The sequence below is a fragment of the Erinaceus europaeus genome, chromosome 17, assembly GCF_950295315.1.
Source record: "Erinaceus europaeus chromosome 17, mEriEur2.1, whole genome shotgun sequence".
NCBI lineage: Eukaryota > Metazoa > Chordata > Mammalia > Eulipotyphla > Erinaceidae > Erinaceus > Erinaceus europaeus.
The window spans coordinates 80,300,386-80,323,140 of record NC_080178.1 but is presented as its reverse complement, the minus strand read 5'-3'; the positions used below and the strand labels follow the sequence as shown (position 1 = coordinate 80,323,140).

Below are 22,755 nucleotides of genomic sequence, written 5' to 3'. Positions count from 1 at the left end.
TCATACTACATACTAAAGAAATCTTTTAAGAAAAGGCTAGGAATTTTGAAAAGCTTACTAATGTTTTAGTAAGACCCAAACATGGATGATTCTCATTAGGGGGAAGAAAAATCAAACTGAAGCTAATCAGACCCAACAGGCAACCCTGGTTAGCTTTCTCCACCTTCTGGCCTGCTACAGTTCACAAGCAAAGCCGCAGAGGCTCGGGCCCCACCACGCACGGCATATTACTTTAGTCTATGCAGCCAACACTCATTGGACTTCCCTATCTTGCAAACTTCTCAGTACTTTTATCTATAGCACTTCATGACTCACTGAACCTAAATGACTTTTTGTGTTTGCAGTAGTTGGAATCACAGGTATTTGTACACAAGCCCGCATTTCTTTTAATTTGAAACTATTATTTCACAAGATAGATAGAAAGAGGAGAGAGAGAGAGACACACACACAGAGAGACAGTCAGTCATTCAGTCAGTCGGAGCTGGGTGGTGGCTCACCTGGTTAAGCACACGTTACAATGCATAAGAAGCCAGGTTCTCCATCTGCAAGGGGAAAGCTTCACTAGTGGTGAAGCAATGCTGCAGGTGTCTGTCTCTACCCAAGAAATAGAGATAAGAGTTAAAGAGAGAGACTCGTCTAGACCAGACCATTACTCTGGCATTAGACTTCGAACTCAGGACCTCATGTTTGCAAGTCCAGCCCTCTACCACTGAACAACTTGCTGCACTGCTGGCTCAAGTTTCTATAAGAGTTTTTGAGGCCTGCTACCCCTTTACTTGTCCTTAACGGCTTACTCCACGATATGTTGATTCATAGTGTGCTGCTGAGATCATCAGCGTCTATACTTTGTCTTATGGAAACACTCCTTCAGGCTGATATTACCAAGGACTATGCTAAGTCCTCATTTCTTTGTATTTTGAATTGAATCAGAGTTGAAAGCATATTCCTCTAGCTGTCTATGCTTCTGAATGTTGAAATGGCTAAACACACACACACACACACACACACACACATCTTTTTCTGCATTTTTAGATACTGAAGGTAATGGCCATAGACCTCAGATTTCTGTGGCTGAATGACAGCTGTTAATAAAAGAGTAAGTTGAACTAACTATAATAAAAGAAATCAATTAGACAAGTGTAGTTCCTTGGCAATTCCTATGCCTTTAACTTCTTAAGCTAATGATTTATTAGAGAATGAGACTAATCAAGATTATCAAATTATATCTTAAGAGGTGAATTTTTTAAAATTTCTTTATTAGGGAATTAATGTTTTACATTCAACAGTAACTACAATAGTTTGTACATGCATCACATTTCCCAATTTTCCATATAACAATAACAACCCCCACTAGGTCCTCTGTCATCCTTCTTGGATCTGCATTCTCCCCACCCACCCATAGAGGTGAATTATTTACATCTTTGATGTCAAAATGTATCTTTTTTCCTTGGTGATAAACATCAGTAGATTTAATTGTGTATGGTAACTCCTTATAAATGGCTTTCCTTTTCTTAGCACTAAGACTGTCGGATGCTTCTCTAGTTATATCCTTTTACTTATTTCCAGGGAAGTGATTTTACAAGGCAAACATATAAACTACTCTCTGATACAGTATATGTAAAAAGGCATAAAAAGAAAGGAGCATCTGGTGTCACCTGTGCTGTACTGTATTGTATTATATTACCATTATGCTTCCTATCATAAGTGTAGATGAAAGTTTGTTTCACTAGTTTCCAAGTAGATTTCTTATTCCTGGATAGATAAGACATCCCTTAGTAAAGAAAAAAAAAATGAGTTAAAAGTACAAGTTCTTTGAACAACCTTTTAATGAATCCAACCTCTTATGTTAAAATTCAATTATTTTCAATCAGCCTTATTATTTTAGATACATATTAGGCATAAGAAAATGAGTCCAATTCGACATGAATCTTAAAATACAGCACACAAATGTCCCAACCCTGCCAAGAACACAAAATGAAACAGTCCTCTAAGGAATATAAACATTTAGTCATAAGACTGGTGAGATACACGGTAAGAAAACATTTCCTCAATTAGGTAAAATGTGCTCACTAGAGATTATTTATTGCACAATATATCAGCTTGTCCTAAGAATAAAACAGACATTATTATCCTCAAGATTTAAATTCAGTACATAGTCAAATCTTCTTTTTCAAACTGAAGTCCTAGAGCATTATAATACAAGTAAACCCTTTGTTATTGAATTAGGATAGGGAAAAGTGTTATAACTTACACAATAAATTCCTAGAGTTCATGACACCATTCCTTGAATCCTAGAAGGCACACATATTTCCTATCTTTCTAAGTGTACTGAAGTATTTCATGTTTAAGAAAAGACAGGGCTGTACAGAATACACAAAAGTATACATTTTATCCGTTAAACAACTTTACAACTTTATATTTAGTTATGACAGTGGAATCTACCTAACAATCGTATCAAAAGAACTATCACCCAGCTTAATGGAGTAAGCAAAAAAAAATCTGTGCTCATTTATCTGGTGAGGGTAATGAAGACATTTTGTTTCACAGTAGTTCAGTAAATGTCTTGGAAGCCATACCGGAAAGTAAAAGGTATGGACAATCCGTCGCTGTTAAACACACCCTTAAAGGACAAAGGCGTCTAGGGGATGAAATCCTTGGCATTACTACAAGGAGGACCAGTGCTGGATGGCCTCTCTCAGGGTGGTGGGCAGGTGGTATTTAAGGAGCAAGCTAAGAGAAGGGAAACACAGCGTGAGATTTGGACGGGGTCAGGTGTACTGCAGCCAAGCAAAGGACTGGGCTAGGGGAGCTGGTAGGGCAAGAGCGAGGGGCAAGAGGGCCTTGGGCACCTGGCACAGGGCAGTGGCGGCGACAGGCTGCTGGTGGGGCCGGAGTGCAGACACAGCACAGGGAGCTAAGTGCATGCACTCGGGCATCGACAGCTGTCCTGTAAACCGTTATTCCTCCAAGGAAATGATTTGGGAAAAAAACAAAAAACAAAAACACTGATATTACCTGGAAAGATCCAAAAGTCTATAAAGTGACTTTGTTTATTTCAGAAGTAGTAGCCATTCTTAATTACAATTTAAAATCTCAGAGTTGGGAAAAATCTAAGAAGGGTCGTCTAAAGATTTTCTTTTCTTTTCATAAATTTATATATTTTATATTTATTTTCCCTTTTGTTGCCCTTGTTTTTTACTGTTGTTATGGTTATTATTGTTGTCGTTGTAGTTGGATAGGACAGAGAGAAATGGAGAGAGAAGGGGAAGACAGAGAGGAGGAGAGAAAGACAGACACCTGCAGACCTGCTACACCGCCTGTGAAGCGACTCCCCTGCAGGTGGGGAGCCGGGGGCTCGAACCGGCATCCTTACTCCAGTCCTTGCGCTTTGCACCATGTGCACTTAACCTGATGCACTACCGCCCAACTCCCTATCTTAAGATTTTCAAATATATTCAATGGACTATTAAGAATTTATAGAGGAGGTTAAAGGTTCTGCAAATTTGAATTTAATTATATTTTTTCTTAAACAAGCAAACAAAAAACCTTACAAACAACTCCCACCACACAACTATGCAACTAAATTGTGAAATACTTGACATTATGATTGCATTAATGCATGCTTTCACTGGCTGCTTTTATATTTAGTTATGATAGATGAAGTTTATGTAAAGAAACTGATACTAACAAAATGTGACACACAGTAGGGTAGGGTAGGGTAGGGTAGGGTGTGTGTGTGTGTGTGTGTGTGTGTGTGTGTAGGAAGTCTAAGCTTTTGCTTGGGGAAAAAAAAAAAGAGTCTACTGCTAAAATAAAATGTGTATACCATAGAATAAAGTCTTAGTCTCTAGTGGAAAGTACCCATCAGAAGAAGGGACATTCTCCAGGTGAAAATCAGCAAGCACACTGCCAGGAGGCTGAGAACGCTCAGCACTCTGCTTGCATAAATACCCAGACACTTGGTACTGAGCTGCTCCCATCATAACTGTCAACCAGTTAGTTACCAGTACCTTTGAGGGAGAATCAAGCTAGCTTTGGTCAGATATTTTCCCTGGTAATGCGTTAGCTTTCATTTGCATATCTATTACAATTCTAGAATACAAAAATTTGTCATCAATAAATAAGAAGCAACTTAATTGTGTACTTTGGTACTTAGGGAAAAATGCTTGTAACTTTAGCAATGATAGTTCAGATAAGTTACATGGAATGCTGCATGATTTTTTATGTTAGCATCATTTTTCAAGGGTGTGTCAGGCCCTACTTTTTATTGAAATGGTAATGTTTAACAGGAAATAAAAAGTTTACTTAATAAGCCAAAAAAAAAAAAATAGTTGAAGTGCTATTGGATATCATGATTCTATTATGACTACATTCTTTCAAGAACATTTCCAAAACAGTAAGAAAGCAGAATTAGCCCCTCTTTTCTGTATACATGCACATATGGCTGAGTGCATGCCTTACTTCCCTTCCCTTAGTCTCAGAAATAGGAAGACTCTGACACTGCAGACTCCCTGAAGACCATAGAAGCACCATAAAGCAATGCAGAATGGTTTACCAGGACCTGGAGATGCACACGTTGTAATCTGTGTCGGAGAAAGCGATCCTTCTGACACTGAAATACATAAGCACTAGTCAAAAGCTACTTGGCTCTGGGACAGCTCTGTCCCAGCTCTGGAACAGGACTTCCAGAACAGTGAAGAAGATGCCCCAGCAGGACCCTAATTCAAAGCCGAAGTTATGCCCGACTTTATAGTCCTTGGGCAAATTCGACAGCACAGGAGAAGAAATGCTTTAAGGAAGAAATAGGTAGTTCCAAAACACACTGCTAAAGTTATGAGATAACTGGATCAGTTCAAGTAAAAATGATTAAAGGAGCAATGGTCAACCACAAGGGGGCATCATACTCCTCAGATTCCAGCAGAAAGACTAAGTAGTAGTACCACGCACTTGGATGTATTGTACATTTTAAGCCATTTAAAAATTTTATCAGTTACAATTTTCTCACATTCAAGGTTTATTTTAAACCTAACTACAAGATTCAAAAATACTCGTGCTCTGAAAAATAGTGTTTTCAGAAGCCTCTGGAATCACTGCTGTTACGTCATACTTCAGCCAAGGATTCAAGAGCAATTAGTTCGTATATGATTAGAACGGATAAATAATAGGAAAATATAGTCTAGAACAGTAGGAAATTTTAGCTTACCGTAAATGGAAGACAGGAAAAGTTTATCAAAAGAAATACGATAAATTATCAGCATAGCAAACAGTAAGAGGGGAGGGTAAACTGGTCCTCTGCTGTGTGTCCCACAGCAGTCCTTCATTCTTCTCATGACCATCGGAGCTCACAGCAGCAGCAGGACGCCTTCCCCCAGGTCACGGCCTATGGGGCTGGCCCGCCTCATCAGCCATGTTCAGAATATAACTGGCCATATCGTCTTCAGTGGGCACATCTGATACCACCCAAGACTCGTTAGCCCCACTCATCTGCAGGCGGCAAATAGGGCAATTCCTGTGTCGATCACTCCTGTTACAGAAGTCAAAGAAAGAACAGCTAGTGTTTCTCTCGTTTGAAAAGTAATGAATATCATTTTTAAAAACTACAGAAAACGCCTTGCATTTAATCTTTATTTTTTCCGCCAGGTACAGCCACTGCTACTAGCTTTTTTTGTTGTTGCTGTTAACTAGTTTCTTCCATATTCTTCTAGAATGATAAAAATGTGTGTTTAACTTGTCAATGTCTTATGGCCATCATGCATATATTAACTAGCAGTCATTTAGTGGATAAACAGTGACTCGCTTCACTGAACTCCCATAGGTTTGCCCTGACCTTTTGCTGCTACAATGGAATGAAAGCATTCAGGTTTTAAAAAAATAAAAGATGAACTTATATGCACAAAAATTTTTTTCTGACAGGGTAGAACATGTGTATAAAATCATTTAAGTTTTCCTAAATAATTTTTTACTTGTTAAACATTATTTTGGAAATTTTAAGAAAAATATACTGAACTTGAAACTTGTCTTACACAGAAAATGTTTGTTTTCATCTCTCAGTCAACTGAGACCAAAGCAATTAGATTATATTAACTTTTCTTTAGCTTTCGTGCAAAAATTTAGGAATCTTTCCCAAATTCTAAATATGAAAGAAACCGAGAGCCAGCATATATTATTCAGGCTTCCTTAGAGATGTTTACAAGATACTAAGGTGTGCTTTTCAGTACCCAAAAGTTACGACTCTTTCAGGTCAGCCAACTTCTGCTTCCGATGAAAGGGCAGATGCATCTTTCCACATAAACAGGACAAGATGTGAGAAACAATGGCCTTCTGTACTGGGCACCAGGTGACGGACAGTGATCCCTGGTTACATTTCTCAGTGTGCTGAGGGACACCGACAGGGAAGATGGATTCTGTGATTGTCCAGCTTAGTGCCTTGAGAGTCTCCAGGATCCAGAGCAACAAGAGGAAACACAGGGGGAGCCTCAAGAACACCTTGAGTTTAACAGACAGAGTGGAAAATCTTGGAGACCAACGGAGCTATCATTTGCAGAGCACAATACGAGAGGAGAAAGCTCTACAGGTGGAAAATTCCAGAGACCTAAAGAAGGCGTCATTACCGGTTGTGTGCATATAGAGAAATTACCTGCGGCTTAGGAATCACCAAAACAGATTTGAGGGGCTAGTCAGGATGGTCTGGGATACTGCCCGCTCCAGCAAGCAGACTGAGACCCTCATGATTCACAGACCACTGAGTATAGAGACCCTGCTGGCCTTGCCTCATTAGTGTGGCATAAACAGCTCTAAAACAAACAATGCTCTGGAAAAAACAAAAAAAAGCAAGACCCTAAAAATAGCATGATCAGAGTGGAGCAGTCAGGTGGCGGTGCACCTGGTTAAGTGCACACATTACCACGTGCAAGGACCCAGGTTCAAGCCCCCGGCTCTCACCTGCCGGGGAAAGCTTCAGGAATTTCAAAGCAGGACTGCGGGTGTCTATCTCCCCTTTCCCTCTCAATTTCTGTCTCTATCCAATAAAATAAAAATAAAGATCAAATTATATTCTAGGACAAAGTTCAGTAACATCTATAGAAATAAGAAAATATCTAGGCACCAATATCTGCATTAAGAAGCATACATTCAAACAGCAGGAAAATAAAGCCCAAAAGGCAAAAGGAAAAACACTCAAGCCCATCCCAGAACTGCAAAATGTTAGATTAGTAGACAAGAGGATTACAAGTTAAAATAAATGTATTCAACCTATTAGGAAAAAAAAAAACCCAAAACAACTAAAAGACCAAATATCCTAAGTAGAGATACATAAATACTTTTTAAAAAAAATACCTTCAAATTAAACTTTTAGACATAAAAATGAGTATCTGAAGCAGAAATAACAACACTGGGTATGTTAATATACCAGAAAAATGATCAGTGAACTTGAAAAGACAGCAGCATTAACTATCCAAAATGGAACACCAAGAAAATGATTTACAAATAGAAAATGGAAAACAGCATAACTGACCTGTGGGACACAGTCAAACATTTTGATGTATGTGTAATTGGAGTCTCAGAAGAAAAGGGGAGAGAAGAGGAAAAAAATGAAGAAATAATAGCTAAAATTATTTCAACACTGGTACCAACAGAAAGTCACAAATCCTAGGACCAAGGGAAGCCTAACCGGAAGCATGAAGACAGCTGCTCCAACGAGCGTCGTGACCAAACACCAACCGCAGAGGTGAGACAGCGATCTTCACTGCCAGGGGACCAAGAGGAAGATGACAGAAGGCTTCTCATAGGAAACGATGTGTGATTTGAGCAACTGCTAAGTATTCAAGGGAAAGTGCTAATACTGTCAGTGCAGAGCTGTACATCAGACAGATCTTTGGAAAACGATGTTAAGACATTAAACACTTTTGTGAAATCTACAAAAATGTTTCGAGGACAAACAATTTCATAAGGTTGCAGGATATAAGGCTGAAAGACAAAAATGTCTCTGGATACTAGCAATAAATAGAGAATGCAGAACAAGATACTATTTAAAATAGAAAAATATGAAATACTTAGGAAATAAGTCTGGTAAAGATGTGCAAAACTGAAGAATACCAAAACTGATGAGATTAAACAATAAATCGATAAGTGGAAAGTTATTTATACCTGAAATAGATGAAAAAAATTAACTGCATTTGTAGACAGAAGGCTGGATACTGTTAAGTCAACCTCTCTGAGCATGTCTATTTACTTCAATCAGTCCCAGTCTATGTCCTTACAGATTTCTGGCACATAGAAACTGACAACTTAATTCTAAAACTCATTAAAAGACAAAGGACTTAAGACAACCAAAACAATTTTAAAAAGAGAGAGAACTCAAGTTGAAGGACTAATTTTCCATGATCACTATGACAACGAGACAGCATCGCACGCTGCAGAATGGCTACAATCTGAAGGACCAAGTCCTGGCAAAGCTACAGAGCAACTGAAACTCTGGTGCGCTGCGGGCAGGCCTGCAAAATAGTGCGGTCGGGATAACAGTGAGCAGACTCTACAAATAAAACCATAGGCCTCCCTGTCAGATGACCTAGTCATTCTACTGCTAAGGATGTACCCCACCCAAATAAAGTACATGTCCATTAAAGGCTTTCCCATGACTGTCAGCAGTTTCATTTGTAATAGTAAAAAAAAAGGAAACAAAATCATGTTCATTAGGTGAATGGGAAAGTGAATTACAGTATATGATGAATACTAAGCAACAATAAAAAGGAATTATTGATACATGCTACATCATGGCCACATCTCAAATTATATTAAGTGAAAGAAGCCAGAAAAAAGTATAAACTATGTTATTCTGTTCATGGACATTCTAGAAAATCCAAATTACTGAGTTATCAAAGGAATCATAACAGTTTTTCTCGCAAAAATTTGTCATGACTTTGCTGACAACCCAATATGGTGTAGAGAACAAAAGCAGTTAAGCGGCCATTTTATGACTGGGAGGAAAAGAGGAAAGGTGACACTACGAGCAGCCTCCTGTGGGTGATGGAATGTCTTGTTGGCTGAATTGTTGGATATTTTTATGGGTGCACATATAAGTCAAAACACATCAAATCAGACTTTAAACTAGTGTAAATCAACAATAAATACTCCTAGATGATTCTTACAAAGTAATGATCCTGACTACCTGGTCTCTATAAAGTTCTCTCCATGCTCAATGTTCAAGGGCTTATCATGACTCCCTCTAACCGTCTGTAGAGGATGAATGTGGGAATGAGTGAGAAGAAGGAAAAGAGAAGCATCCGGTTCTAGACTCGCGGCAGACACGAGTTTCCTTCTAGTGAAAGAATCACAACTAAGAGACATGCCCAGGCTTTTAAACTTTTGCTATGACATTATGTTAACTAGTAGGTAGCACATAACAAAATGCAAGATATTAGAGAGCAGAATCTCTTAATTTTTTTAAAAATAAAGTGTTAGTACACAATGTCCCCTGTTGACCTTTGCCTGCCGCATGAAGGCAGAGATAGCTTACCACTTATCGATGCATTTCTGACAAAAGCTGTGGGCGCAAGGCAGGATAAGGTCGGCCCGGCCGTCCATGCAGATGCAGCACTCCTCCTCGTCAGTCAGCTGCTTCACCCTGCAGAATGAGTCACAAGAACGGATGGTGCTCTCTGCCATCATTATGCTTTATATTTCTCCCCCACTACCTTAAAACGTATTATCGAAATATCTAGGTACTCTCGAGTGTAAATGACACAGGCAAAACTATTCTTATCTTTTAGGAATGCCAACAAATATTTTAGGGAAGAAGTACTGAGGGATAACTTTCATAAAGAAAGGCTAGATAAAGCATAGACTTGGAGGGCCAGAAGCTAGTTCACCCAGAGAAGCACATACTGGCCTGTGGAAGGAAGGACCAGACTGGAGCCCTGCTTACTACCTGGGAGCACCCTGTGACGGAGCCCTGCAGTGGAGTAGTGCTGTGGTGTCTATTTCCTCCCTCTGGCTCTTGAAAGTAAAAAAAAAAAAAAAAAAAGAAAGAAAGAAAAAAGAAAGATTGAAAGTAAAAAAAAAAAAAAAAGTCTATTGGAATTGTGCGGGGACAAAGCTCTGGAGACAAAAATAAGAACTTAAGAACTAAAACACTCGGGAGTGGTGCGGTAGCACAGTGGGTTAAGCTCACATGGCATGAAGTGCAAGGACCGAGCATGAGGATCCCGGTTCGAGCCCCCGGCTCCCCACCTGCAGGGGAGTCGCTTCACAAGCGATGAAGCAGGTCTGTAGGTGTCTGTCTTTCTCTCACCCTCCTCTCTCCATTTCTCTCTTTCCTATCCAATGACAGCAACAACAACAACAACAACAATAATAATTACCACAATAATGATAAAACAAGGGCAACAAAAGGGGGAAAATGGCCTCCAGGAGCAGTGGATTCATAGTGCAGGCACCGAGCCCCAGTGATAACCCTGGAGGCAAAAAAAAAAACAACAAAAAACTAAAACACTCAGAGGGACATTAACCATCCCCTTTGTTATTAAATGCAGGTTTGGGAAGTGGATTCACGGACCCTGGGTTGATATCAACCTTATCTGATGTCACTTTAAGTTTTCTTTTTCTTTTTTTACTTTGGCATGCAGCTATTTATTTATTTTGGATAATAACAGACGAAATTGGGGGGGTGTAGAGGAAGAGAAAAATTTGCAGCACTGTTTCACCATGCGTGAAGCTTTCCCATGGTAGGTGGGAGCTTGGAACTTGAACCCACGTCCTCGCACATGCTAATATTTGCACTCAAAAGAGTTGCTCCGCCACAGGGCCCCGGTAGAAGCTTTCTAACAATGCCTTGAAACACAGAATAATAAAGTAAAAATGAAGCATGACTATAACATCAACCAAGAACAAAACTCATGCTATTTAAGATGTCACAAATAGACCTAACAAAAATGACTGAATCGCAGTAGCTTGTCTGTTGGGAGATGGAAGAAATGTAACAGCTATGCAGTACATACCTTCCCATCCAAACACTAGCCTGACAAGATGTCACGGACGAAGGATCTTCACCAGCACCTTCAGAGCTCTGTGCCTTCAGAACTCCTGCTGCCTGACTCGTGATATCTCTATACAGCTGGAGAAACTGGTACAGATTCATGATTCGGGATACTTCCACAATGCCACTGCTTTTGTTGATCTAAAAATAAAAGGAGGTTTAAAATTCAATCATTTCTCTGGATATTTCTCCCCACCAAGAGGGTAATATAAACAGTCAAACACCCGAGGAAGCAGATACTTGTAAGGATTTCGAACTGCCTCATAAGAACAGTGAAGGACTAATGTCATGTCTTCTTATCTGTGGATTTCGAAGTTTCAGAGTACTTACACAAATCTATTTCCTCTGATAGTCAGAAATAACCCTGTAGCGTCAGTCAGGCATGGTGTTGCTCAGTTACTGAGGTTAAGAGACTCTCAGACTTATGAAATGAACTAAAGGAATCTGTACTGACAATTATTTTCATTTAAATTTCTTCCCCCCAATGTTTTATTATTATTACTACTACTAATTGTAATTCTTTCATTCTAATTTTCACTAGATAGGAAAGAGAGAAATTAAGAAAGGAGAGGGAAATAGAGGAGGAGAGGATAGATACCTGAAAATCTGCTTCAATGCTTGTGAAGCAAACACACACACACACACACACACACACACACACTCTCTGCAGGTGGGAAGTGGAGGTTCATGAAATAAAAAGAGGATATAATTAGGTGCTATCCTGGGTCAATAAACAAGGAAAGTGTCAATCTGTCCCAAGCATTTCAATGAAAGAAGGGTGTGTGTGTGTTGCTGGAACCTCAAGCAAGTGCAATTCCATCATTTGTGGGCTGAGTTTTTCATTTTTTTTTTTTTTCGTTTTTTAATGTGGACAGAAACAGAAAGAGAGGAAGAAACACCACAGCTTCTCCTAATCGTACCCTACTGGCTGAGCTATTTCCTGCCTCTAACTGAGAGGAATTCTTTAATGAATATCAGGTACAAGGCACCATAGACTGTAAGATACAAAGATGAATCTAACGGAGTTCCTGCTTTCAGGAGCTTACCATCTAATAGAGGGGCAAGAACCTAAATAAATTCTATTCTTAAAACAGAATTCAACTGAGAAGTATAAAGTGCTACTAGCATTTAGAAAAAAGAATTTCTAGAGCTGAAAATTGCTGAGCTGGTGTACTGGCTCTGCCCAAGGACTCTAAGGCAGACAGAAAAAGAGAATCTTTTTTCTTTTTTTGCCTCCAGGGTTATTGCTGGGACTCAGTGCCTGCACCACACATCCACTGCTCCTGGAGGCTATTTTCCCCCCTTTTGTTGCCCTTGTTGTTTATCATTGTTGTTATTATTGTTGTCGTTGTTGTTGGATAGGACAGGAAGAAATTGAGAGAGGAGGGAAGACAGAGAGGGGAGAGAAAGATAGACACCTGCAGGCCTGCTTCACCACTTGTGAAGCGAACCCCTGCAGGTGAGGAGCCGGGGGCTCGAACTGGGATCCTTATGCCAGTCCTTGCGCTTCGCACCATGTGCACTTAACCCGCTGCGCTACTGCCCGACCCCCAAAAGAGAATTTCTATGAGGGAAGACTTATTAAGTGGAGTGACATTTGAGATAGACCTTCAGCGGGGTGTCAGGTTTAAACAAACAGAAACAAATGATGTGGCAGAAACTATTGGTCGATCTCCCAGATGCCAATTCAATCTTTGTAACAACAAACAGAGCCTTGATTTTACTTTAACATCTTTCACAACTTGAAATGAAACGGGAGTCAATTCTGGTTACCCAAGCTCAGATAATTGCACTCTCTTTCAGTGCTGGTGGGATAAGGGGAGGTGAGCTAACATTGGCCAATGAGATTATAAGAAGGATATGCTGTGTCTTTCAATGAATCAGTCCAAAAGTTAATCTAGATCAAGATTTCTTGATAAATGAGAAATAAATACTGGGGTTTTGTGACTATTTAAACGAATAAAAACTAATGTTCTTAAAAATAATCTCTGAAGATAACTTTAAGTCTTCTTAGAATTAAACATCTTAAGATTCTATAGTCAGCTGAAACACAAAAAGAGAGATCAAAGATAAGAACGAGAGCTTACTACCGTCTTCCCTGATATGAAGAATCTGTAATATGGCAGCTATGTAGCCAGTGAGATTCGAGCAGTTAAGCCGGAGGGCAATGACCATTTCAAAGCTCGTGTACATACTCCCCACTATGTCTTACTGCACTGCTGAGTAGAGTTCTAAGCACCAAATAGCCAAGCTCTGAGCTAAACCTCTCTCACTCTTACCTTGGTGCAGACCACCCGTACAGCCACTTTCCAAAAGGCAGAAGAATCAGACCCAGGTTGTACCTCAAACAGAAGATGTTTTTCTTGGCCAGAAGCTACTTTAGCAGTTCTGAAAAGATATAAACTCTTATGTTAATTTTATAAAGTCATAAAATGAAGCCACTCAAGAATTTCAACAAAACAGAAGGAATTTTTAAGAAAGCATAAAAGTATATAATAATGGTAATTGTAATAATCAGATTAAAAAAAAACACAAGGCTTAAGAATGCTTTGAATAGAGTAATGGGGGAAAAAACTTTCAGGACTTAAAATGCAGGATGTTCTCATTTGCGCGTGGACTATAAAGACATAAAGCAAGGGAACAAAGTCAAGTGAGAACGAGTTCTTCAGCTCTGACCACATAACTAATGCCACTCGAGGACAAGAGGAAAGTGGGCTGCAGGGTAGACGGGTCTAACAGATCTTGGTGCCTCGGCAATAACATACGTCATGAAGAGGTGTGATGTCGCACCCCTGAAACAAAAACTCTATTAACGACCAATAAACATTTCAAATAGAGCCACAAGATAGCTCACCTGAATAATATGCCTACTTGGTCATGCACACAACCCAGGCTTGAACCCAGCCCCCATCGCACTGGAGAAGTCCCAGTGCTGGATGTTTCCCTCTCTCTGAAAAAAAAAAAAAAGTTGGCTGGAGGCAGTGAGACTCTAGTGATGACAAAACAATGATAAGAGTAACAGTAACAACAACAACAATAAACCAAAGAGATGTCAGTGTGGGGACTTTTAGAAGACATTTTAATAGCGATAACCGCTGCTTACTTGTCGCTAACAGAAATAAAAAATACAAAAAAAGGAGTAGTGTTTGAAAAGCAAAGGATAGCAGTCAAAGACAAATAACACTGTGTATTTAAAATAGGTTCTAGATGAGTGGCTGAGCAAGGTGTGTATACACACACACACACACACACACACACACACACACACAATGGAATACTACTCAGCTATCAAAAATGGTGACTTCACCGATCTTGGATGGACCTTGAAAAATTCATGTTAAGTGAAATAAGTCAGAAACAGAAGGATGAATATGGAATGATCTCACTCTCAGGCCGAAGTTGAACAACAAGATCAGAAAACACAAGCAGAACCTGAAATGGAATTGGCGTATCGCACCAAAGTAAAAGACTCTGGGGTGGGTGGGTGGGGAGAATACAGGTCCAAGAAGGATGACAGAGGACCTAGTGAGGGTTGTATTGTTATATGAGAAACTGGGAAATGTTATGCATGTACAAACTATCGTATTTACTGTTGAATATAAAACATTAATTCCCCAATAAAGAAATTTAAAAAATAATAAATAGCTTCTATATACATCAGTATAAACACAGATGCAATAAAGAATGAATTAGGAATAGAGGCTAAATTCTAAATGAAGACAGAATTTTCTATTTCATTTTCACCTTGGAAACATATTTACTTAAAAGCAAAGATTTAGAGATGTCGGTTAAGGAGCATGTATAAATGAAACCTTATTTCTCAGTGCTGCCAAACCATACACATGCATGTCTATATGCTCAGCCAACAAAGACAGATTGGTTGATTTGCCAGCTGACTGGCTGATGCACAGAGACCTGAAGGGTGGTGAGATGACTCACTTGGATAGTAAACTGCTGTGAGGGGAGGAGGGGGAGGAAAAGGAGAAACCCGAGCGTCCTTTGAGCCCTAAGAATTTTTCTCTGGAGTGGCTAATTGGTGTATTCTCTCCTGTTATGTAGCTCTTTCATGCTTTCAAACAAGTCATTTTATATTCCTGTGATCAAAATTCAATTTTTTCATCGTTTTATTCAGAGGTTAATTATTTACAGCACAGCTATTGGCACACAGATCCAACCTCTCATCTCTCCATGATAGGCATCTGCCAATCACTCTCATCCCCAACTGAGTTCCTTCCCCACCATTATGCACCAGGTCCCCAAAGCCCCCCACCTTACAACCCTTCCCCAGAGCCTGTTGCAATACACCAAACCATTTTCAAATAGCGACAACGAAAGTCTTACAGTTGTCACTCAAATATTTGCTAAGATTTACCAACCGATCAACACTTCTGGCTAGCTTTTACACAGTTACGACAAAACACAGCACAAATGGTCGTGGTGGATAACATGAAAAAAGGAATAAGGCTTACACATCATTAAGTTCAGCTACTCTCCCAAGAAATTCTTCGTAAGTTAAGGAGCCACTCTCTTTAACCAGCGTGACGTGTTTTGCTACTTTTTCTGGTAACTTGTTAATAACCAACTGTGTCTGATCCGAAATTTGCTGTCCCATGATGAAAAGATGTCTTCTCAAGTCCAGAAAGTGTTGCTTCACATAGTTTCTGTCAAATATATATATATATAAAAGTTTAAGTTTGCTTACATGAGTGTAAAGTGACTAAAAAAGATGAATTCTGGCATTATGGAACTCTACAACTAGTAAGAAACTCTTCACCTGCAGCACTTCTCATTGCTAACAGTGAAAACAAGTAAGGTTAGGTCACTTCCGCTATGTGAGAAGATCTTCTAAACACTACATATACTCAGGAATCCAGCCATTTAAATTCCAAAATAAAAGCTTTTCATATGAAGAAAGAGGCTGGCTGAGACAACAGTGAGGTTGGCGTGAGAAAAGCACACAGCTAACTGAGTTTAGGGGAAAGTCTGGCCGGAGATGTACACCTGGTGGAGCCCGGGCCTCGCCGCGCAGAAGGCCCTAAGCTTGGGCAGCAGCCCCTTGTGGGAGCACTGCTGCACCGAGGGAAGTTCCTCCAGTGGCGGGGTGGTGCCTCTTCATCTTTCTCTCCTCTAGCTTCCTAAAATAAACGGAATGAAAAAGTTGGTCTGAGAACCGTGGTGTGGCGCATGTCCAAGGTGTAAAGCACCGCATCAGCAGACGAAAAGAAGTTACGGGTGTGGCGTGAAAATATTCCCCTTCAGTCTTATAACTGTGTGAACTGTTACTAAATCACTAAAAACATGAGGAAGGGAGATGGGATTTAAGGGTAGCCAGATGTTTCTCTTCTTTTCCACCTGATTTTTGTAATCGTTAATCTGACTACATTTTTATTAGTGTATTTTTACTGATTGATTGATTTTTTTGCCACCAGGGTTATGGCCAGTGTTTAGTGCCTTCATGTCCCCACTGTTCCCAGCAGCCATTTCTTTTCTTTTCTTTTCTTTTCTTTTCTTTTCTTTTCTTTCTTCCTCCCTTCCTTCCTTTCTTTTTGGTAAAGGTTGAGAGACAGAGAAGAGAGACACCTGTCACTACCACCTGTGATGCTTCCTCCCTGCTGGTGTGTATCTGAAGCCGAGTCCTTGAAAGTGTTAACAGGTACCCTGCACCACGTGAACCACAAGGCCCAACTGCCATTTTATCTCAAACAAGTTCATACTTATAGCATAAAAATTAGGTGAGATAAGAACAAAAAGGAATAAAATTCATTCTTATAGGAAGAGTTTTTGCATGAACACCTGTCATCATTTAATAAATATAGAGGTATAATTTTAAGATACAACTCAAAAATAATTTACAGAGTTCTCAATAATGATAAATATGTGAAGTTTGCTTTTCATATTAAAATTTAATGAACTTATCTGAGGTTTTAAGTTACCTTTAAATATAGGAAAAGTATTTCACTAAAGAAGAAACACTCAGCAATTATCATTTTGAATCTGAGCCCACTTGGCAAAGATAAATATCATAAAGGGAAAGAAAGTTGTTAAAGACGATCCAAGCCAATACTCAGAAAGCAAAATCACACATTTCAAATTTAGCCTATTGGATTCATAGCATAGTATCCAAAAAGAAACACAAATTTTAGCTTAGAGGCTGTCTCTAGGGTATTCAACACTAGTTTCTGCATTTCACAGGATAGTAAAATCTCAGAGCACCATGGGGTTGCACATTAATTCTATTTTTAAGTAAGGTTTAACATAAAAGTCTTGAAACATACATTTTTATGTCCAAAATGTTTCTACCTTATTTAAAAAGAAAACTCTGTAAAACAAACAAAACAAAATAGGGTCAAGAAACAACACAGTGGTCTACAAAACAGACTTTCATGCCTGAGGCTCCAGGTTGTACATTCAGCCCTCAACACCAGCCAGAGTTGAATGTTCTGATAAAACAAACACCCCCACACACCACCACCACCACCACCACCACCACCACCACCACCACCACCGGGGCCAAGTGGTGATACAGCTATTAAAGTGAACACAGAACAAACACAATCAAAACAATTTATAAGCCAAAAATTAGAAGGATATGTTAAGCTACAAGTTTTTATCAAGAAGGCAGTAACTTCACACTGACATATGCTACACACACACACACACACACTCACTCCTTATTTTTCTCGTTCTAACCCAAGTATGTGAAAACATTATTAGGAGTCAACATTTGTAGGCCACTGTTATGGACCCACCATGCCTTATAAGTATATAAAAATTAAATTCAACAAGTGTCATGTGCTGTGTTTTGGCTCTAAACAGGTTCTGGATTTCAATTACTACCCGGGGAATAAAAGGGAGAGGTTCCTATACTACCGAGCAAGCTGTGGATGCGAGCAGGGTAGCAGGCAACTCGGCTTAATTCTTCCAGTCTGGAGACGGCATGAGGCCCCCCCACAAGCTAGGGGTTCAGTGCTGTCACCTAACCTTCAGGCGCCAGTCTCAAGCACGGAGAGATTCTGGCTTGTGTTAGAAGTGGGACAGATGACCTCAAACCTAACACTCTACTCTCTAGGTGAAATCTGAATTCCTAACACCTCTTCTGTAGAAATCAAATAAAAATGAAATAGGTTATGTTCTTGTAGACTGGCAACTTAACAAAGAAAAAAATTAAAATTTAAAACACATTAACATTAATCTAAAATATGAGACAATTCAGCCGTATGCTTACCAACATGTTTAAAAAGAAATCTTAGTTGCTTATTTACTGAATTACAATATGGCCTCTGTTTCTGCACTGTTGGGGTCTGGTGCCTTACCTTTGAAAAAAGGTTTATGATTGGAGGCAACATGTTACTTTGTTATTCTGTAATTGTACTTGCTATCAGGGAAGCCTGATTAGTCACTCCTCGGATTAAAAAGGAAGCCTATCTAGAGGATCAGAAGGAAGTCTGCTACTGTGGGTTTCAAGCTGACTAAGTGGGAGGGGCCCAGAATTAGCCATTTACTTTGAATATCATAAGCTGATAACTAATTTCTGTCGTCAGCATAAAAATACGACTCATCAAGCCACAAGCAAAGCTGCCTGTTGACAGGACAGTGTGTCGAGGCTGATTAACCTCCAGACCCCGCAGCAAGTATCTGCAGCGTCCCTCCCTCTTCCGGGCACACTCTGCTGTCAGTGCCCAGAAGGCCCATTAGTTCACTTGGTCGCCCACTCGTGAGCTTCGTGAGGACAGCAGCTGCGCCGTCTCCTATGGCTGCCAAGCCTGCAGTAAATGTTTAAATGTGGTTGACAGTACTAGTTTCTTTTAAATATTCACTTAGTATTCTTTTAAGCTGTTAACTTCTTGATTGTCTACTATTACTAACTTGGTAAGAAGCTGAGGTTAAAAATATCTGGAAGAAAACATAAAATGGTGAGAACTCATCATCCAATTAGTGGTTATAGAAACTAAGAAATATTATTTGACATTACTGAAACACTTCCCTCTACATCACAGTAGTACTGTACAGGAACATAACCTGTAAATCACTGGCATAAAATTCAAACGCCACCACCACCCAAATCTCTGGTAAAATTTTCTGAAAGGACCAGCAGCTCAGCTATCAGACCTATTGTGCCACCTATAATTTAGTGCCTTCTACCATGATGATAAAGTGCTTTCAAAAAACGTTTCCTATAGAGAGAACAACTGTTAATTTGAAGTCATAAGAATATCAAGGATTCCAGAAATGCCACATTCCCCAGTGGGTGGTAATATACTTTTTCTATCAAATGCATCATTGTAGTTCAAATATTCTTTCTAAAAATTAAATTTAAAAAAGCACACCACGGGTAACTGGCAAACAAAACAAAACCCCCATGAAAATTTAAACTATAATCTGTTCATAGAATACTGGGGGGTGGGGTGGGCAGTAGCACAGTGGGTTAAGCGCAGGTGGCTCGGACCGGCACAAGGATCCCGGTTCGAGCCCCCGGCTCCCCACCTGCAGGGGAGTCACTTCACAGGTGGTGAAGCAGGTCTGCAGGTGTCTGTCTCTCTCTTCCCCCTCTCTGTCTTCCCCTCCTCTCTCCATTTTCTGTCCTTTCCAACAACAACAGCAATAACAATAACAACAAAGGCAACAAAAATGGGAAAAATGGCCTCCAGGAGCAGTGGACTTGTAATGCAGGCACCGAGCCCCAGTGATGACCCTGGAGACAAAGAAAGAAGTGAAGCACTGAAACCCCATCTCTCAGGCGCTGTTTATTACTCATTGCTCACGCAGACTCCAGGCCTACAAGTGGATGGCACAGCTCTGCGAAACAAGAGACTGACTGTGATGGAAGAAGTGTGCAGTGAGACACAGGCCAGAGGGCCGTTACAGAGCGGTAGTGTGAGTGCTTAACCAAACGCACCACCACCTGGCCCACGTTCTAGAGTGGGCTGCCTAGTGCTTGGTCGCTGCTCAAAGTTCTTGACTGGTAAAAGGACAGGCGGCAACGAGATTAACGACCTGGAGATTAACAGCAGGATTTCAGGGGTGGGGGAGCCAGTTCAGCTACAGCACAGCACTCGCAGGCGTGCTACCCCGGGTTATATTCCTGGCCGGCCTCCCGCAAAAACCGTCTCTATGATCAGGATTATCAGAAAGTTCCAAGGAAGTATCATTTGTCTTTATTAATGCTTTTTTCTTTTTACCAGAGCACTGATGCATTCTGGCATACAGTGGTTTGGAGGACTACCCTTGAGACCTTGGAGACTCAGGCATGAGTCTCTGTGTAACCACTATGCTATCTCCCTGCCATTTTCTAAAATTATTATTAATACAGTCTCCTATCTTAATTTAAAAAACGATAGCGTGCAGGTTTCTCCTATCACCGGTGTGTTTACGAGGCACAGAGGCCAGACCCACCACCTTCTGCACCCAGAGAGGCTTCTGGTCCGTCCTCCCAGAGAAGGGGAAGGAACAGAGGAGTGTCCAGTGGAGGGGAGCCGACACAGAGCTGCTGGTGACCGCTGTGCGGAGTCACACCTGCCCTCTTACAATCTTGTCGGTCATTACTAAATCACTGGTAAAAATTTTAACATATATCAAAATGAAACTGCACAACTGCAAAACAAAAAAAAAAAAAACACAAAAAACCCAAAAACCTATCCTGGACCTTTCTTTCCCCCTGAAGCGAGGCGCTGAAGTAAGAGATGAGGCGCAGACCATCCGTCACACACGGGGAGCGAAATGCTCACTGACACCGGCCGACAACATACTCGGTAAATACCATTCTGGGAGGAGACGTCACAAGTGGCAGCGCAGAAGCGTGGCAGGAAAGGAGGGGGCTCGACACACCTTCCCTTCCCGCTGGTGGCCGCCGCCGCCGCCGCTCCTCCGCACAGACCGCGTCCCAGCAGGAAGAGCTTCCCCGGGGCGGCGGCGCGGGGCGGGGCGGGGCGGCCGGGCCAGTGCGGTCGGTCGTGAGGCTGCCCGGGGGAGCGGTGCTGCCGCCGCTCCACTCCGCCGAGTTCTGCCTTCTTTATTTGACTTACTTTTTATTTATTTATCCCCTCCTCCAGGGTGATTGCTGGGCTCGGTGCCCGCACCATGAACCCACCGCTCCTGGAGGCCACTCTTTCCCCCTTTTTGTTGCCCTAGTTGTTGCAGCCTCGTTGCCGTTATTATTGCCATTGTTGACGTTGCTGTCGTTGTTGGATAGGACAGAGAGAAATGGAGAGAGGAGGGGAAGACAGAGAGGGGGAGAGAAAGACAGACACCTGCAGACCTGCTTCACCGCCCGTGAAGCGACTCCCCTGCAGGTGGGGAGCCGGGGGCTCGAACCGGGAGCCTTACGCCGGTCCTTGCGCTTTGCGCCACCTGCACATAACTTGCTGCCCGGACTCCCTCCATCCATCTTTCTTTCTTAAAAATATTTATTTATTCCCTTTTGTTGCCCTTGTTGTAGCTTCGTTGTGGTTATTATTATTGCCCTTGTTGATGCAATTCGTTGTTGGCTAGGACAGAGAGACATGGAGAGAGGAGGGGAAGACAGAGAGATAGGGGGAGAGACAGACAGACACCTGCAGACCTGCTGCACCGCCTGGGAAGCGACGCCCCTGCAGGCGGGGAGCCGGGGGCTCGAACCCGGATCCCTGAGCGGGTGTTTGTGCTTCCGATTTAGTCAGAGGGCCGGGGGCCCGTCGGGGAGACGCGCATCCCAGCTGCTCACGGCAGAGCCCCGTCCAGGAAGCGCTTCTGCTCCGCCGTCCCAGCCGGGCCTCGCAGCCGGGCCGCGGGGCGGCGCCTCTGCCTGAGAAGAAGGCGCAGCGGGCCGGGAACAGGTTCGAGCCCCGGGCCCCACCCGCAGCGGGTCGGCTGTGCAGGCGGAGGGGCGGGGCGGCGGGTGTCCGTCTGTCTGTCTGTCTGCCCGACACACACACACACACACAGACTGGAGTTCGTTCACAGGAGCGGGGCGGGGAGACGGCGGCGCACAGGGGACGATGCTCAAGGACCCCGGTTCCAGCCCCCGGCTCCCCACCTGCAGGGGGGTCGCTTCCCAGGCGGTGCGGCAGGTCTGCAGGTGTCTGTCTGTCTCTCCCCCTCTCTGTCTGCCCCTCCTCTCTCCGTGTCTCTCTGTCCTAGCCAACAACGACGACATCAGTAACAACAATAATAATAGCAACAACAACAATAAAAACAAACAGAAGCAGCAGAGCGCGGCCGGCCAGGTAAACGGCCCCGGGGGTGGCGGCTCGCCCGCTCCGGACACCCGTCGTCCGCCCGCCCGCCCGCCCGCCCGCAGCCCCATGGCGGCCAGCCCCGACCCCGGCCGCGCGGCTCTCGTTCCAGCCTGACGCGTGTGGGAGCCGCCGGCGAGGGAGCCGACGCGACGGGCACTGCGGCGCTCACCCGGCTTCAGGGCGGCGCGTTCCCGCTAGCCGCGCATCCCGTCAGCCCCGATCCGGCCCGCGGCGGCGGCCCAGGGCGCGGCCCGCCGCACGTCAGTGACGCCATCGCACCCCAGGGACGCCGTCGCACGTCAGTGACGCCATCGCACCCCAGGGACGCCGTCGCACGTCGGTGACGCCGTCGCACCCCAGGGACGCCGTCGCACGTCGGTGACGCCATCGCACGTCGGTGACGCCATCGCACGTCAGTGACGCCATCGCACCCCAGGGACGCCGTCGCACGTCAGTGACGCCATCGCACCCCAGTGACGCCGTCGCACGTCGGTGACGCCGTCGCACCCC

General features: G+C 42.5%; 1 protein-coding gene across 2 annotated transcripts; it reads right to left on the bottom strand.

Annotated features, from left to right (window-relative positions):
* Positions 1-1,808: 1,808 nt before the first annotated feature.
* On the bottom strand, positions 1,809-22,555 carry RNF141 (ring finger protein 141). Of its 2 annotated transcripts, XM_007521159.3 has the most exons (7): positions 22,537-22,555; positions 22,415-22,486; positions 15,502-15,693; positions 13,312-13,420; positions 10,995-11,173; positions 9,515-9,622; positions 1,809-5,524 (listed from the first exon to the last, which is right to left on the bottom strand). In XM_007521159.3, the coding sequence occupies exons 3-7, from the start codon at positions 15,642-15,644 to the stop codon at positions 5,374-5,376; spliced, it is 690 nt and encodes a 229-aa protein (XP_007521221.1). In that variant the 5' UTR covers positions 15,645-15,693; positions 22,415-22,486; positions 22,537-22,555; the 3' UTR covers positions 1,809-5,373. The 2 variants fall into 2 exon arrangements, with proteins under 2 accessions (XP_007521221.1, XP_060033162.1); XM_060177179.1 differs by lacking the exons at positions 22,415-22,486; positions 22,537-22,555 and adding an exon at positions 16,032-16,066.
* Positions 22,556-22,755: the final 200 nt, after the last annotated feature.

What these genes read in the sequence shown, in the direction of transcription:
- RNF141 (XM_007521159.3), bottom strand. Translation starts at nt 15,644, where the DNA reads ATGGGACAGCAAATTTCGGATCAGACACAGTTGGTTATTAACAAGTTA. An exon ending in GTAGCTGAACTTAATGATGT is followed by an intron (nt 13,421 to 15,501) that starts GTAAGCCTTATT and finishes ATATCTTTTCAG; the next exon opens with AACTGCTAAAGTAGCTTCTG. An exon ending in TACGGGTGGTCTGCACCAAG is followed by an intron (nt 11,174 to 13,311) that starts GTAAGAGTGAGA and finishes TTTTATTTTTAG; the next exon opens with ATCAACAAAAGCAGTGGCAT.